The 17,631-nt window shown below is 39.7% G+C and overlaps 1 protein-coding gene across 1 annotated transcript in view; it reads right to left on the reverse strand.

Moving 5' to 3' along the window:
- Positions 1-14,794, reverse strand: part of CFAP206 (cilia and flagella associated protein 206) — a 34,478-nt gene extending 19,684 nt beyond the window's left edge. The window contains exons 1-6 of the mRNA XM_068985406.1: positions 14,687-14,794; positions 13,948-14,031; positions 11,092-11,182; positions 9,285-9,473; positions 8,333-8,491; positions 6,629-6,837 (exon numbers count right to left, since the gene is read on the reverse strand). Coding sequence (XP_068841507.1) covers positions 6,629-6,837; positions 8,333-8,491; positions 9,285-9,473; positions 11,092-11,182; positions 13,948-14,031; positions 14,687-14,794 — 840 coding nt within the window. The remainder of the gene's footprint in view (positions 1-6,628; positions 6,838-8,332; positions 8,492-9,284; positions 9,474-11,091; positions 11,183-13,947; positions 14,032-14,686) is intronic.
- Positions 14,795-17,631: the final 2,837 nt, after the last annotated feature.

The following is a 17,631-nucleotide window of genomic DNA, read 5'->3' on the forward strand; positions in this document are numbered from 1 at the left end:
GCTGAAAAGTTTAACTAGATTTATTGTGGTCACCATTTTGCAGTATACACATATATGGAATCATTTATGTTATACATCTGAAACAATTATAATCTTATATATCAATAGTATCTCAATAAAAAAGCTATTTTCACTATCCTTTCACTATCCTTGATATTGCAGTAAGAAGTATTAATTTTATTGAATTTTGATCTTTATGTGCATATTTTTTTAACAATCAGATCAAATAGAAAATATACATAAAACACTTGTGTGAAAGTCACTCAACCATATCCAACTCATTGTGACCCCATGAATTCTCTAGGCCAGAATACTGGAGTGGGTAGCCTTTCCCCTCTCCCGGGGATCTTCCCAACCCAGGGATCGAACCCAGGTCTCCCGCATTGAAGGTAGATTCTTTACCAGCTGAGCCACAAGGGAAGCCCAAGAATATTCGAGTAAGTAGCCTATCCCTTCTCTAGCAGGTAGCCTATCCCTTCCCGACCCAAGAATCGAACCAGGGTCTCCTGTGTTACAGGCAGATTCTTAACCAGTTGAGCTATCCTGCACACAGTTCTCTTACATGACTGGGTTGCAAGCTGAACTAGCCTTTTTCTCCCTTCTCTAGCAGAAAAGCACTTTTATATGAAAAGGACAACTGGCAGACAACCTATGATTTTTGAGCCTTATCTATTGGCAGATAGTTTCCTCAGAGTCAATGAAATGAGTCTGTCATTTTGTGAAAAGGATGGTTTTTGTTACCCATGATGAAATTCACATTTTGAAAAACTTATATCTGCCACCACAAATTTGACAGCATCCTAACACAAAGCTATTTCTAATGAGATTGTTGGAGGCAAAAAAAAACAAGAATAAAGTCACAAACCTTCTTTCATAGTGCAGTCCAAAAAATGCTTGGGGAAAGCATGTGTACCTAGCATTATTCTTCCTCTCCCCCACTTGTTAAATTATAAGTTTCTCATACTTTCTTCTATGACCATTTTTCAACAAATCTAAAACAAGCACAAATTCCACCTAACAGACATTTTACTTGCATTTTCAGAAAAATCAAGAATCCCTGTGCAATCTATTCTGTGAATGGCCCTGCAAACACAGCTTGGGCAGAAGAAGCATACAAAAGTCTTGACTTATATATTTTAAGAAATGTTGTGTGTCATGCAGCTTTTACTGGTACAATAACAATAAGTGGCTTTCTCTCTTTGGTAACTGCCGTGCTCATCAAAAGCCCACAGAGGGTGGAATTCTGTTCTCTCAGCTAAGACAGTCAGCAAGACTGCAATCACCCCTTCCTTTCTCTTCCAGAATATTTGAATTTGTTCACTATTGCAGATAAAGTCCTGATCAAAAGACAATAACTCACCATCTTACCCAGGATATAACTGGATTTTCCAAATGTCTACATAAACTGAATGTAGCATTGGCAAAAGAAAAATTTTTGAATCAAAATCAATATTTCAAAAAATCTTATTAATATTTGTTCAAATAATGTGACTTTAAAAAAGAGTATTCATAGATTTCATGGACAGGAAAAAGTTTCAGCTAAATATAAACTGAGGTATTTTATGAAAGTGAAAGTGAAGTCACTCAGTCGTGTCCGACTCTTTGCGACCCCGTGGACTGTAGCCTACCAGGCTCTTCCATCCATGGGATTCTCCAGGCAAGAATACTGGAGTGGGCTGCCATTTCCTTCTCCAGAGGATCTTCCCGACCCAGGGATCGAACCCGGGTCTCCTGCATTGCAGGCAGACACTTTAACCTCTGAGCCGCCAATACTCATTAAATTGTATCCATTCTGTAACAATCAACCTTAAACTGTAACTAAGGCAGATTGATGATGGAAGGCTGGAGTATCAAAAACTACCATACCCTAGTCAGCCATAAAAAGAAATTTTGCCATCTACAGTGGCATGGATGGACCTGGAAGGTATCATGCTTAGTGAAATAAGTCAGATAGAGAAAGAAAAGTATGTTACTGCTTATATGTGGAATTCACAAAATAAAACAGACTGCTGCTGCTGCTGCTGCTAAGTCGCTTCAGCCGTGTCCAACTCTGTACGACCCCATAGATGGCATCCCACCAGGATCCCCCATCCCTGAGATTCTCCAGGCAAGAACACTGGAGTGGGTTGCCATTTCCCTTCTCTAATGCATGAAAGTGAAAAGTGAAAGTGAAGTCACTCAGTCGCGTCCGACTCTTAGCAACCCCATGGACTGCAGCCCACCAGGCTCCTCTGTCCATGGGATTTTCCAGGCAAGAGTGCTGGAGTGGGGTGCCATTGCCTTCTCCAATAAAACAGACTAGTGAATATTTTTAAAAAAAGACTCACAGATATAGAGAACAATCTAGTAGCTACTAGTGGAGAAGAGGGAAGGGCAAAATAGGGATAGGGGATTAAGAGATAAAAACTACAATGTAGAAAATAAATAAGCTACAGGGATACATTTTTATAGCACAAGGAACATAGCCAATATTCTATAATAACTAAAAATAGAGTACTATCTTTAAAAATTTTGAATGACTATGTTGTACACCTGAAACTAATATTTTAATTCAAGTATGTTTCAATAAAAGTAAAAACAATAACAACAAAAAGGAACAGTGATTAAGCAGCAAGAAAGTCAGAAACTTAAAGAACACTCATTCTGACTCTGACTAAAGGGAGTACGAAAGAGTCGTGAAGAGTGCTAAGATCAGAATGTGAACTTTATCAATAACATGAGCAACAAAGGGTTTGGAAATGAGATATTCCAAGAAAGGTAAGAGCCCTTTAGCTTGTGCCCTATTGAAATGAAGTTAGAACTGCTCTGCTAATGCCCTGACAATGATGATGGTAAACACTGTGTTTGTTGTCATCATCTTCATCTGTCTGATAACACTGCTCTACTTTATTTACCTAGTGGCGACTATCAGTAACCCCTTTTTACAGATGTGAGGACTAAGGCACAGAGAAGTCAAGCAACTTCATCAAGGACACAGATTTAGTAAGTAGCAATGGCAGGATTAGAACCTAGGAAGTCTGGCTGCAAGACCCACACTTAGCACTTCAACCCTCTACTCACCATCTCTCTAGCAAGAGATGTAAGAGTGAGAACTCCAATGAGAATTCAAGACTGTCAGGGAATTTAAGACTTTGCTGGTGGTACAGTGGCTAAGACTCCTTGTTTCCAAAGCAGGGGGCACAGGTTCAATCCTTGATCGAGGAGATAAGATCGCATTGAAAGGCGCAGCACCAAAAAGATTTTAAGACTGTCAGTTGGCTGAATATGATTCATGAGCAAAAGCTGTGAGGAGATACTATAGAATGAACACATCCTCCACCACATCCTTAGAGTATATGTGACAGTTTCCCAAAGTTCTTTCTTATAATATCCCTTTTGAGCATAAAGGACAAAAGTAAATTTGAGATTCTGCTCCTGTGGATCCCTACACACTCAAACTGACTGTGAAATCCTCTTAGTATCTGACTAGTTACATGAGGCTGCTAGCCGCAAGTCCACATCAGGGGAACACCTACCCTAAAGAATGGTTTGGTTTCAGAGAGTTGATTTAGAGTCCTCCCTTCTGAAGGCAAACAGATAGTAGGCCAGCTGTGAGGAACCCTCCTAGTTTGTTGCCATGCATTCATGTCTTTGGATATTATCCTTCTCTCCTCTGTAGCAGAGGTAAGGAGAGAAGACAGACCTAGGGCATCCAAAAGTAGTATGAAGGGATTTCCCTGGTGGTCCAGTGGTTGGGAATCCATCTTGCAAGGTGGGGGACGTGGGTTCAATCCCTGGTCAGGAACTAGGATGCCACGTGCTGTGGAGCAACTCAACTGGTACGCCACAAAGAGAGACCCCGTGTGCCACAACTACTGAAGCCCATGTGCTCTGGAGCCTGCACGCTGCAACTACTGTGCCTGCAAGCCACAAGTAGAGAGTCCATGCATCGCAATGAAAGATTTCACATGGCACAATGAGGATCAGGAGTGCCGCAACAAAGACCTGACACAGCCATACCAAAACAAACAAACAAAGTACTATTTAGCAATCAAAATACAGGTGAAAACAAAAAGGGGGGCAGAACACAGCCTGTTGTATCTAAGACATTAGTATTTGCTTGCACAAAAGACAGTTCCACCAATCCTGTGGTCTTATGAGAGGCTGTGTGAAGGTAAACAGTGACCAGGGGGATGGATGTGTTAATTCAGTGGGGGAATATAGAGGTATATTAAATCAAAACGTTGTACAATTTAAATATCCTACAACTTTGTCAATTACACCTCAGTATGCTGCTGCTACTGCTGCTAAGTTGCTTCAGTCATGTCCGACTCTGTGCAACCCCATAGACGGCAGCCCACCCAGCTCCTCTGTCCCTGGGATTCTCCAGGCAAGAACACTGCAGTGGGTTGCCATTTCCTTCTCCAGTATAGCTAGGAGGAAAAAGCCAGAAAACAAAACCGTAACTGGTAGAAACTTAGTTTGCTGCCGTGACACAGTTAAGAAACTGTGTTTCCTGGAATCTTAGGATGGCTTGGGAATGCTCCTTGAAGAAAAGGGCCTCTGATCCTTTGGTCTAGATACTTGCTTTATATTTTTAGGAGTAAGTAAATTTCTTCTGAGTAAGTTTCTGTCAGAAAGGGCTCTGATGCTTTTTTTAAAAAAGTTGAAGACCACCACTTTACCATACCATATTTTCCAACTCTTTGCAGGGAGAGTGTTTGGTTTGTGCCAGGGTCCAGCCCCTGTGGATCCAGGGAATTCGAAGGGGAGATGGCATCGGCGAGGAGAGATTTATTTATTTAGAGATATAAAGAGAGATTAGGAAAGAATAATGTAGTGAAAAAAATAGAGGAGAAAAGAGGATGATATTCCTTGGTTTACACGGAAAGCTAATAAAGTCTCAAGACAAGAGACTTGCTCTGTTCACGTAGGCCACAGGCACCTGCTTGAATAGCGGAGAGTGCCCCACCTTGGGCTCCCTCTCGTGTGGGTCTTAGAAGCCCGGGCAGAAAAGTGAACGCAGAGAGCCTCTGTGTTCCAAGGGATCAACCTGAGAAAGAGAGGGAGGGAGAGGGAGAAAGAGAGAGAGAGAAAGTTGACACGGGGGAGGCCAAGCTTGTGTAAAAACCCCATAACTTTATTTTCAAAAGGTGCTTATATACCCTAAGTTGTACATAATGGAAGATGCAGAGTCATGCAGGGGCAGCAGTCCTAACCCTTACGGATACCAGGCTTTCTTTCTGCATATCTTTCTTTTTACAAAAGGTCTCAGGTGATTTACATTATCTTCTGGCCAAGAGGCCTGTTAACATTTTATGGCTCTCTTCCTTGATGAATGTTAATCTCATTTTCCCTGAAGTGTTTTTCTTTAATCTGCATCACCCTCAAAGTACTAAATAAAGTTACATCCTTATAGAACAAAGGTGCAGTGGGTTACAAGAAAGAAAGTACTTAACTCAAAGATCTGTGTTGCTACTTGTTTTTTCTATATACCAACTATATTAATTAATGCACTCCCGGGTACACAACAAATAAAGGATATGAAAACTTGGCAGCAAGTATTGGCTCAACAATGAAACCCTTAATCAGTTGTATTCTAATGATTTTTAACTCCTCAAAAGGCTCTACATTCCTAGAATTTTTAAGCTTCCTGTGCCTCTCGAAGTTGGGAGGCTGTAAACAATCATATGTGCAGTTGTAAAAGTTAGAAAGCTATCAGAAGGGTTTGAATTGAAACACTCCAATTACTCCCAGGAGATTTATTAACTAGAGCTCTAAGTTAATTTTCTTTAGAGAAAGGTGGTCGGGGATAGCCCCCCATTAATGTCAGAGGTGTTGGTGAGAGACATAAAATAATAAAACAGACAGATTCTGGTTTCGGGGTAGATGCTCAGGCAGAGGACCCCTTGAGACCTGATCCGCCTTGCCCTGTCAGGCTCTTCCACATGACCTTGTCATAGGTGGGATCTCCCGTGCTGGCTCCCGACAGGTTTGTTTATTAGATCTAGAGAAGCAGGAAAAAAATCTTCTCCACCAAATTTTACAATTAGAACAAGTAATTATATAAAAGTGATTTGAATGCCAACAACCTGCCAACCTATATGTTAGACACTTGTTCTGAATGAAAGCAAACAATGCAACATGTCTTATACACAGACATATAGCTGCATTACCACAGCAACCATGCAACAATCATATTACCGAGAACCAAAGAGAATCAACCATCAAAAACCCTCTCAACACACCTTCATTGAAGTCAGCATCCAACTCTCCCATTTCTATTTTAGTCCTTGATCCTACAGATGCAATATATGCTGAACACTTATTAAGGTTGCTTTCTTTATCAATGACCTGGTCACCCTATAATATATAAGGAGGTTGTGATAAACAACAAACAAGGCCCTACTATATAGCATGAGGAACTATATTCAATATCCTATGATAAACCATTATGGAAAAGAAAGTTTAAAGAGTTGGAACCTGGATCATAGACAGTGCTAAAAAAAACCTATTTAATCAGTGGCTTTTTTAAAATTAAGCTAAACATTTAATTCAAAGCAAGTGTATATATGTACATATATACACATATATACATATATGAGGCTACATTCTGTGGAAATGGCCAGCTCTTAAGACAATAACTCACCAAAATGACCTGAAGGAAGATCTCGCATTGCCGCACATTATATAGGGCTTCTCTTAACATATAGGGCTGAAGTTCTTGACTCATGAGGGGATTCTTTGCTACCTTCTCCAGGATAGCTGTGTAGCGGTGTGCCTGGTCCTGAACCGCCTCAAGCTGGGAATCAACATGCTGAGTGGTGGCTGGGATTGCTTCCTGTAGAATAGCTGGCACTGGTTTGAAAGGTATAATAAAACAAACATGAGGCAAGCTAAAAGAATTCAGGAAAAAAAGCCTAGAAAGTAGTCATATTTAAACCAGTAGGTTGAGTCAGTTTTTTTTTAAACCAAATTAATAATAAAGAGGTAGGTGTTTCATCACTTCTATATCAGGAGGAAAAGAACAAAAAAGAAAAACCTATCAAAAAACAAATAAAGCAAAACACCACACTGCCAGAATAAGAACCAGAAGTTAAAGCAGATCACCTTTTGTCAATAAAATATAGAAGAGTCTAAAGAACAGACAGGCTTTGGTGTTTTGTGCTATTAATTACATGCTTCTAGAAAAGCCACTGTATCTCTTCTGTGAATCTTCTTTACTGTTTGTAAAAAAGGAAATAAAAGAGTACCACTTAAGAAGCTCACTGGGATACAGAAAAACAATAGAATCATCTAGCAAAGTAGGGAAATGTATGAGGAATGGGAATTGGACTTTTTAGAACACTTTTTAAATTGCAAAAACAATTACCCTATTGTACTAGATCAGTGATCTGGTAATAGACACTAACACCTTCTCAGTGGGCCTACATGTGCACCACGTACACAAGGAATTTACTCCTACTGGTTGGTCTTTGAGCAAATGTTTGAACAAATGCTTTCAAACTTAGATAATGAATGCATTAAGTATGTAACAGCATAGTACAGGCTCTGGATTTATAGACTTGCAAATATTCTCCTCTTATTCTATTTCATTCCATTAACCACATCAGCAAGTTTTCAGGGTGATTTTCTCTTTTTGAATCACTGAATTTTATTCCATTTTGGTTATTTGGCTTGGAGGGCTTCCCAGGTGGTACCAACAGTAAAAAATCCACCTGCCAATGCAGGAGATGCAAGAGGCGCAAGTTCGATCTCTGGTTTGGGAAGATCCCCTAGAGTAGGAAATAGCAATCACTCTGGTTTTCTTGCCTGGAAAATCCCATGGACAGAAGAGCCTGGTGGGCTACAGTCCACGGGATCGCAAAGAGTCAGACATAACTGAGCATATATGCATGCAAAGAACATAGAGGTCCATTGAATTGGGGAGGCTGGACTCCAGGAGGCCCTCTCAATCCTTGTACTGATTCACATCCCATACCAGCTTCATGTGCGGGGCATGCTCAGCCGTGTCCGACTCTTTGCAACCTAATGGACTGTAGCCCACCAAGCTCCTCTGTCCATGGAATTTCCAGGTAAGAATACTGGAGTGGGTTGCCATTTCCTACTCCAGGGGACCTTCCCAATGCAGGGATCAAAGCCCCTAGCTTCATGATACATAAAAATGTATGGTCTTGCCCCAGTAAAATGAAAGATTACTGTACATTATGAACAGTAGCAGTACCTAAGGTATAGTCAAAACTACAAATGTTAAATCTAAGAATGCCAGTGGTGTACTGTGTTTTATTTTCCTCTGTTCCCATTAAAATTTAAACCTGTGTAACCTATAGAATTAACCTAATGATATACCTACAGTCATCAATGCCTTCTCCTCCCTTTCCACAGTCTCGGTTAAATAAACGAATTCCAGTCACAATCATGGTGAGTTCTTTCAGCTGGCGTTCTTTGTCCTTCTTAGAAAGGGTTAGAAATGTCCCAAGTTCAGTTTGAGGAAATACACTCTGTAGGGCAGCTAAACAAACCACAAAAAGGACAACAAAATGATAGAATAAAGATACCAAAACTTAAATAATGAGTCTCTTTCAGCAGAAAGCTAAGGGGCTTGTCTTTATAGAGTTACTTAGATGATTCTTTAACTGTCTGATATCTGATTCCAGAATACTTGGCAAAATTTAGCATACATCAAAGCTGAGCTGCTAAAAATAATGCCATTGCCTCATATCTTTTTCTACAATTATGCATCCATCAGTAATTTTTTGGCAATGGGCATTAAAACAAGCTTTCTAAGTAGGATTCTGAGTAGAAAAAAAAAATGATGCTTTAAAAGCATTATGGAAGAAAGCCGTGGGAAGATTAGAGATATGGCCTATTCCTTATCTTATATATGAAACTGGGCAAGTATTTCCTAAGAATAAAATAGTGTTGTTTACCTTCATCCATCCTAGATGACAGACTCAACTCCTTTCACCAGTATGAAATTTACTCTCCCAACATTTCCCACTCCTCAGCCAGCCTGGTACTCTTAATCATACTGCCAGTGCTTCTCTAGTGAGGATAATAGGTCCCTAGGTACACACAGCTCTAAGAAGATGAACATATTCACTTTCCAGAGGTGCTACTTGAGTTTTAGTGATGCTACATTGTGTAAGAGGGATGTGGGTAAATTTTAACCTCTATTTGTGCTATTTTTTTTTCAGACCAAAGGAGAAAACTTCAATGTTCAACACATGTAATTCACCATATTTTATAAGATACAATGTTCATGTATGTTCACACATGGACTGGAAATGGTGTACATTTTTTACCTGTTGCCTCTCTGACAATCTTGATGTCTGTTGGGGACCCCAGCCCAGAACGCAGTAACACGTAGCTGACGATCTTCCGGTAGAGGCTTTCCAGCTCCTCTCGGACACATGCTCGACTGTCTGTAATCTCTCTGCTAACAGAACTTAATCTAGACTCTATGACCCGGTGATGTTCTTCAAGAAATTCCTCTAAAAATGGCAATAGACAATGTTCCATATATTGATACTTAGAATTCTTCTCCAATAAGAAAATAGGACCAGAGGGGGAAATGGCATGGTATGGCAATTCTACTGCATGAAAACAAGTATTTTCTTAGGATATAGTCATCAAAACAAAAAAATAAATAGTGGCCAGCAAGTAACTTCAAGACAAAAATCTGGTGGCAAAGATGTACTACAGTGATTTAAATGGCATACTTTGTCAAAACACAGAAGATTTTTAAACAGACAATCCAAACCATAATAGATAGGGCTAAAACCTCCTACTTAAACAGGAAATATACAAGACATTTTATAATATACATTATAAACATTATATACATGCATTATGTATGTATACACATTATAAACATATACAGTATAAATTATCTGTACTATCTATATGCTATTGGTAAGCACATATAGTATACTGTATGTAAGCAAATATGAATAGCCATAAAGATACTATAAATTTTCCTCTTCAACTATGTGTGTTTCCATTTTAGTTCTAGATAAATTTCCTTTGAATGGCATTACTGTAATACAATGTAGCATCAAGAGTTGTATCCCTCACTCTTCTTCCTGTGATACAATGAGGTTTAAGCTTAATTGTGGCAGGAGCCACACTTCACCAGCACTATAATTTTTGCAACTAAGTCAATTAGACACCCTTTGACAAGGGCAATAATTAAAATATCAACCATACACAATTCACACCTATAACTTTACCACAAAACCTCAAACTTTGAAATTAAGAAAAATACATCAATTCATGACTATTGTTTTATAATGTCATTGTGATGGTTTAGTCACTAAGTTGTGTCCAACTTGTGACCCCATGTACTGTAGCCTGCCAGGCTCCTCTGTCCATGTGGATTCTCCAGGCAAGAATACTGGAGTGGGTTGGCAGCTCCTTCTCCAGGGGATCTTCCCAACCCAGGAATCAAACCCAGGTCTTCTGCATTGCAGGCAGATTCTTTACCAACTGAGCTACGAGGGAAGCCCTAAAATGTCATTATTATTAATCAAAAAGGCAAGATACATGATTTTACACATATAGCATAACTAAAAGTTTAATACATAGAGGGAAAAAAGACAATTAAAATAACCAAATGGTTAATAATTATATCATTACAGTCAGCAGAGGCAATCTTTATTTTCCTTTTTATCTTATTTCCAAGTTATCTTGGATGTATGTAATAAACGATTTACATACAAAATATGTTCTGAGCTTATATTTCCCATCATTAACTTCATTTTTAGGTAAGTTATTTAATTTAGGAAAGCATTATGAGATAATAATATAAACCAGGAACCAAAAAATCAGCAAATTAAAATTTTTAACTTCAGTGGGCCAGCTGCTTTACTATATTATGTATTAGTCATATAACAGTTAAAGCACAATAGACTCAGAAACTTTTGACACTCATTAAGGCCAACGGTCTCATTTAGCATCTCCAATATTATTACATTCTTCAAAGTTGGAAAAAATTTCAAAAGACAGACAAAAAAGTTAAATTGTTCTTCATCAACCAAATGAAGCCCTATAACCTGAAATACAATATGAATCTTCTTTTAAAGGGTATCAATATAGGTAGATAGACATTACCTCGACTTGTATAATTCATATCAAAATAGACTTGCATCTTAATGGTGTCCAGGGAAGGATTTTTGCTGTCCAATAGCCGATTCACACAAAGCTAAAAAAGAATATCCCATAAATGCTTCTAGTTATATTTTCTGAAGCAATTAGAAGTATTTTCCAATGTTATTTTTAAAATCAAAGAGAAACATCAAAGCAATAGCTTCTGATATTTATCTACCAATAAGCCCTTTTTTTTTTTCCTCAGAACTTCATGCTTTATAGATCATTTAACCAATAACATTTATTAAGTAATAAGCGATTTCCCCTGAGTTAGCCAATATTACCATACCCAGGTGGCTAATAGTCTAGTTGGAGGCAAGGACCTCGACAAGGTTAGTCTCTGAATGTGGGTGGACACTGCATGAAGCTTATGCTCATGTCTGGAGCTCTTCTTGAGTTCCTCATTACCATTTATTTGAACCTTCATGCTTCTTTTTTTTTAGCTGATGCTGAAGGTCATGTCCATTTTATAAGAAGCTGCTGTGGCTACCATCCTCTGCTCACGGACAATCTCTGACCCTGCCTTCTGTTTCAAAATTTCTTCCTCTGGTCCATTTTCTCCTGTCTGCCCTCCCCTGCTCCCTCCCCCCACCGACACACACGTAGATAGCTTATCCTCCTTCTCTGTTTTGCCCTTTTATGATAGACAGTTAACCTGAATTTTTCTTTTCTCCTCTCTTCTCCATCCCCCAACCCCACTCTTCCCTATCTCATGTTAGACTTTATGTCTGTACCTGGCAGGCACATCAACAGCTTCCCTCAGCCCACCTCCCAGGGCACCAACACTGCTTTCCTGGGAGAAGGGAGAGGAGAAAGCAGGAGTGAAGATGGGACACCTGGACTGTTCCAGGTGGAGAGGTGCCGGTCCAAGCACAGACTTTACAAATGCAAAACTTAGCTCATCCACATGGTTCTTAATTGAGAAAAAGGAAACACACTTTTTATCACTTGAATTATGATATAAATTGACAATTAATGTCCCTGTCACATTAAAAGTACACTGAGCATAGGGAACTATATTCAATATCCTGGGATAAACCATAATGGAAAAGAATATAAAAAAGAATTTATATATGTGTGTATAACTGATTCACTTTGCTGTGCAGTGGAAATTAACACAATATTGTAAATCAACTACACTTCAATAAGAAAAATAAGATTCAAAAAATATATCAAACTCTTGCCAACTTAGTTGAGTTGGCGGGGGGGAAATTGCTTCTTGAGCCATGAAAAGGAGAAAAACACTTTCTGCCCCTCCTTGGTTCTTCTCCACGGCTTTCCAACAAAATTTCTGACTGACCATTAGTCATTTCCCCTATTGCTAAGAACAGGCTTTATAGCACATTCTCAGTTTCAGCACAAAAAGACCCAGCTCTCAGCTGCCATAGAGAATCATGGCATTTCTTCTGCACGGTTATCCTAACAAAATATTCCCTAGTTTCAAGCTTCCAAAGCTCTTCTTGACCCTCTAACATCTGTGGACAGACCTGTGTTTCACTATGCAAATTGCTGGCTGAGAGAGAAGATTGAGATGATGAAAATTTTCTCTGCCATTTGTTTGAGCTCAGAAAATATCCACATACGAGTTTGGGAAAGCTTGTTTCAAGTCTTTTGTGTGAAGGAGGGAATTCAAATCATTAAGCCCAGGGGAAAAAATAATGTTGAAATTTTAGGAAATCCATTCACAAATATTTAGAAAATAAACGTTTAAGCATCTAAACCCAGTGAGTCAAACTTAAAACATACGGAAAAATTAATAGTATCTAAAATTCCTGCCTTCTTTAGTTCTTACAACTGCTTTTCAGGCACATTTACTTGATTTCTTTTTTTCTTTATTTTATAGTAGATCCTTTATGGTTAGCTCTTCATCTGTTTTAAATACAGCAGTGTATAGATGCCAGTCTCAAATTCCCAAACTATCCTATGAATCATTTACTCTTAGGTTCAATTTTCCTTTTAGAAAACACAAATTATGTTGAATCAAAAATTATATGAATATGAATTTGTATATAACTTAACTGTGTATAAGTCAGTTAATTTTCTCAATGTCTCATTAGATGAATAAGATGTCTCCAAAATGCTGGCAGACACTGCTACCTGCCAGCATCCATGCCCCTCCTTCCTTACTAACAAAGCCTCAATCTGGATTAAGGCAGAGATTCTCCTTCAGCTAAAAAAGGAAAGAGGAAAACAATCAATATCCTAGGCTCACTTGAAATATCATTCTATTCAATAAATGCAAGGGCTTCCCAGGAGGCGCAGTGATAAAGAATCCACCTGCCAATGCAGGAGACACAGGAGATACGGTTCAGTCCCTGGGTTGGGAAGGTCCCCTAGAGAAGGAAATGACAGCCCACTCCAGTATTCTTGCCTGGAAAATTCCACAGAGGAGCCTGGTAGGCCACAGTGCATGGGTTGGCAAAGAGTCAGACACGACTGAGCATGCAGGCAGGCCACAAATGGAAAGAGATGGGAGGGATTCTGAGAAAGCCCATTATTTTCCAAAAACAAAGTGACAGATCCAATTGCATACACATGTTGACCTTTGTCCTCTCACCTTATACCTGTCCAAAGGTGGAAGAGCTTTCTTGTGACCCTGGGGTGAAAATACATGCATGATAGTGACCTAGGAAGTCAGGAAAAACAACCTATGAACCTCTAGACTTCATTCTATGAGAAAAAATTTAATCTCTCATTTGTTTGCACCACTGTTTGGTGGGGTTTTGTTTCATGGAGCTGAAGGCACTATTGAGCAACACAAATCAAATATTTAGAATTGTGAGTAAATCATTCAAAATTTGAGAAATGTTGGATAATCACCTTCACCAGTTTCTGCACATCACTTTTTGTGAGCGTTCTATCCGTGTTAAAGCCATTACTCGGGTCCAGAACAACAGCTTTCACCTGAGAGTAGGAAAAAGTCCATTACATTTATTTCATATTACTACAACATTAGTTTAATATTTTTCCATTTTTTAAATAACTCCCTCTTGATTACCCAGGGGTGGATCATTCAGCTGAGTTTCTTACAACCCAGTTCCTCAGCATCTTCATCAGAAACTGGAGAAAGGGAGCAATTTTACCTTGGGAAACTAATTTGAATATTTTTACCATATTTTTATTGTGTATTATTATACCAAAAGCAAGAATAGAGAGATATCAAGGAAATGAGTAATTTTTACGGCAGTGAACAACACATGTTAAAAAGAAGAAAACTTACAACACAGGAAAAACATTATTGATGTTTCTAAGATTCTTTGAGATCTTCTAGATCAGTCTCTTAAATCTAGAACTAACATGCTTTATAGACTTAAAAAACAAACAAACAGTATTTTTGCCTGGAAAAATCCCATGGACAGAGGAGCCTCACAGGCTACAGTCCATGCAGTTGCAAAGAGTTGGACGCGACTGAGCACACACAGACACAATTTGTCTACCAATCGCCATAGGTTTTCAATGCAACAAGTTAAGAGAACATCACAGAATTCTAGGAGCAAGATAGGCACTGCTGAAAAAAATTTTTAATAAAGCAGTAATTCACAAAAATATTTATTCTTACCATAAAAGCAACCAGAGTTTCAGGAACAATCTCTCCATGGGCTGCACATTCTTGTCCTATTTCTCTAATGATATTCTTTATAACACTTTCAGCCTGAGTGGGAGGCATTCTAAATAAAAAGATTTTTTAAGTTGTATTTATATATTATTTTTTCCTTTTGAGATTTCACCACTAATATATGTGTAAAGAGTCATATTATTTATTAACTTAATAATATTTACTAGTATATAGGCCCCTCTTGTTTTTCATTAGTTGGTTTCATATTTATAAAAATGAAGGACTAATGATAACAGTGAGAGCAATTGGGACTTAATGACTGAAACATTTCTTCTTTATTTAAATGATGGTGGTCATCAAAAGTACCCCTATAACATGATATTTTTTAATTAAAAAAATGTTAAACAGTATTAGAGATGGAGGATGGGTGTAGGAGTAGAATTAGTGAGAAATTCCACTATGTAGGTGGCAAAGTCAGCTTGAAACAGGACATGATTATTTCATCACATTCACTAAATGACCTTTCATAATTATCAGAGACTCTTGGAACACAATTCTTGCTCGGATCATCAAAATTCTATTTCTTGCACATCCAAGTGAAGGTTTATACTCTTGATTAAAAGCATAAAAGCAAAAAAAAAGCAAAACATTTAACGAGTGATGGATCATGGGGAAAAAAAAAGAACTCCTGGTGAAAAGGTGGTAGGTTTTAATAGTGATCAGGTTTTCCGATCTAAGCACAGAGGAAATTAGCATGCAGAGAATAACAAAGGCAATCCCAGGTAGGTAAAGATCACTTTCAGCATATTAGGGTTCAGGTAATGTTAACAACACCTGGCATCTAGTCCAGGAGAACCAGAGAGCCTGGTTTCCATTGTGCCCCGTTTTCTAGCTGAAACCTTGGCCATTTCTCTAACTTCTCTTTCAAGTGATTTTCTCATCTGAAAAGTATAAATCCGACTACTACTCTCCCTGGAGCTGTCCTGAGGACTGAGTTCTATATCAATTCAGTTCAGTTCAGTCGCTCAGTCGTGTCCGATTCTTTGCGGCCCCATGGACTGCAGCACGCCAAGCCTCCCTGTCCATCACCAACTCCCGGAGTTTACTCAAACTCATGTCCATTGAGTCGGTGATGCCATCCAACCATCTCATCCTCTGTCCTCCCCTTTTCCTCCCGCCTTCAATCTTTCCCTGCATCGGGGTCTTTTCATCAGGTGGCCAAAGTATTGGAGTTTCAGCTTCAACATCAGTCCTTCCAATGGATATTCTGGGTTGATTTCCCTTAGGATTGCCTGGTTTGATTTCCTTTCAGTCCAAGGAACTCTCAAGAACCTTCGCCAACACCACATTTCAAAAGCATCAATTCTTCGGCGCTTAGCTTTCTTTATAGTCCAACTCTCACATCCATACATGACTACTGGAAAAACCATAGCTTTGACTAGACAGACCTTTGCTGGCAAAGTAATGTCTCTGCTTTTCAATATGCTGTCTAGATTGGTCATTGCTTTTCTTCCAAGGAGCAAGCATATTTTAATTTCATGGCTGCAGTCACCATCTGCAGTGATTTTGGAGCCCAAGAATATAAAGTCTGTCACTGTTTCCATTGTTTCCCCATCTATTTGCCATGAAGTGAGGGGACCAGATGCCAAGATCTTAGTTTTCTGAATGTTGAGTTTTAAACCAACTTTTTCAGTCTCCTCTCTCACTTTCATCAAGAGGCTCTTTAGTTCCTCTTCACTTTCCGCCATTAGGGTGGTGTCATTTGTGTATCTGTGGTTATTGATATTTCTCCCAGCAATCCTGATTCCAGCTTGTGCTTTCTCCAGCCGGGCATTTCGCAAGATGTACTCCGCATATGCGTTAAATAAGCAGGGTGACAATACACAGCCTTGACGTACTCCTTTCCCAGTCTATATACTTAGTGGTTAACAGTGTTGGCAGAAAGTAAGAGTATCAAACAGCAGCTGGTAACTAACAAACGCCTACTCAATGAATATAAGCCGCGCGTGTGCGCGTGCGCCGTCGGGCACCTGGTACAGGTCTCCCCCGGTTCTCCTCAGTCCCCGCCTCCCGACCCTCCCCACACCCACCGCTTCAGCCTAAACCTCCCGAGTTCTGGCCCGCGGGGCAGCGAGCGGTGCCGAACAGCGGTGAGCAGCACGGGTTAGCGACCTGACCTGGGGACCTGTGAGCCTCCGACCGGAAGCGACAGCTCTTTACGCTCAGCGGCGGGGCCTGAAGAGTCCTTACTGTCAGTTTCGCCTGAACCAGTTTAGACGACATGCTCCCGCGGCCCAGGCTCCGTCCGCTGACCCATGCTCGCCTCCTCGCGAGGTACACTCCGGGATCAAGGGCGCGGAGCCCGGGCTGGGCTGACCTTGGCTGTAGTGAAGAGCCTGAGCCGGGTCTACCCAATTCTTCCCTGGGGCTTTCACTGCAGCCCGGCACTCTCGGCGTAACCATGGAGACCAAACTCTAGGGCCCGAAAGGGGCGGGACCTGGGCGTGGGTAGAGCCAAGGTGGGGAGGCGTGGCTGGGTCCAAAAGAGCCTTTACTGGAAGGGACGGGCGAGGATAACTTAAAAAAAAAAAAAAAAAAAAAAGACGAGATATAGAGAGACCCAAAGCCCAGACAAAAGAAGACAGGTTCACTACACCTCAGTGAACTAAAGGATGTCAAAAACTAGATTTCTTAAACAACCGTATTAACTTAGCAGCGTGGAAACCTATGCAGTGTTAAAAAAAAAAAAAAAAGGAGATATGGGCAAATTCTCTGCAAGTATCAGTAGACTCATGATTAAGAATCTCTAATGCATCTGAACAGTATTTATATGGATGTTCACTTTATAACTATTCAATGGTGCATATGTTACATTAACCTTTTCTGTATATATCTCATAATAAAAAGTAGAGAAAAGGCACAATAATGGAGAATTCTCCACTTTGGGT

Source organism: Capricornis sumatraensis, chromosome 13, assembly GCF_032405125.1.
Source record: "Capricornis sumatraensis isolate serow.1 chromosome 13, serow.2, whole genome shotgun sequence".
NCBI lineage: Eukaryota > Metazoa > Chordata > Mammalia > Artiodactyla > Bovidae > Capricornis > Capricornis sumatraensis.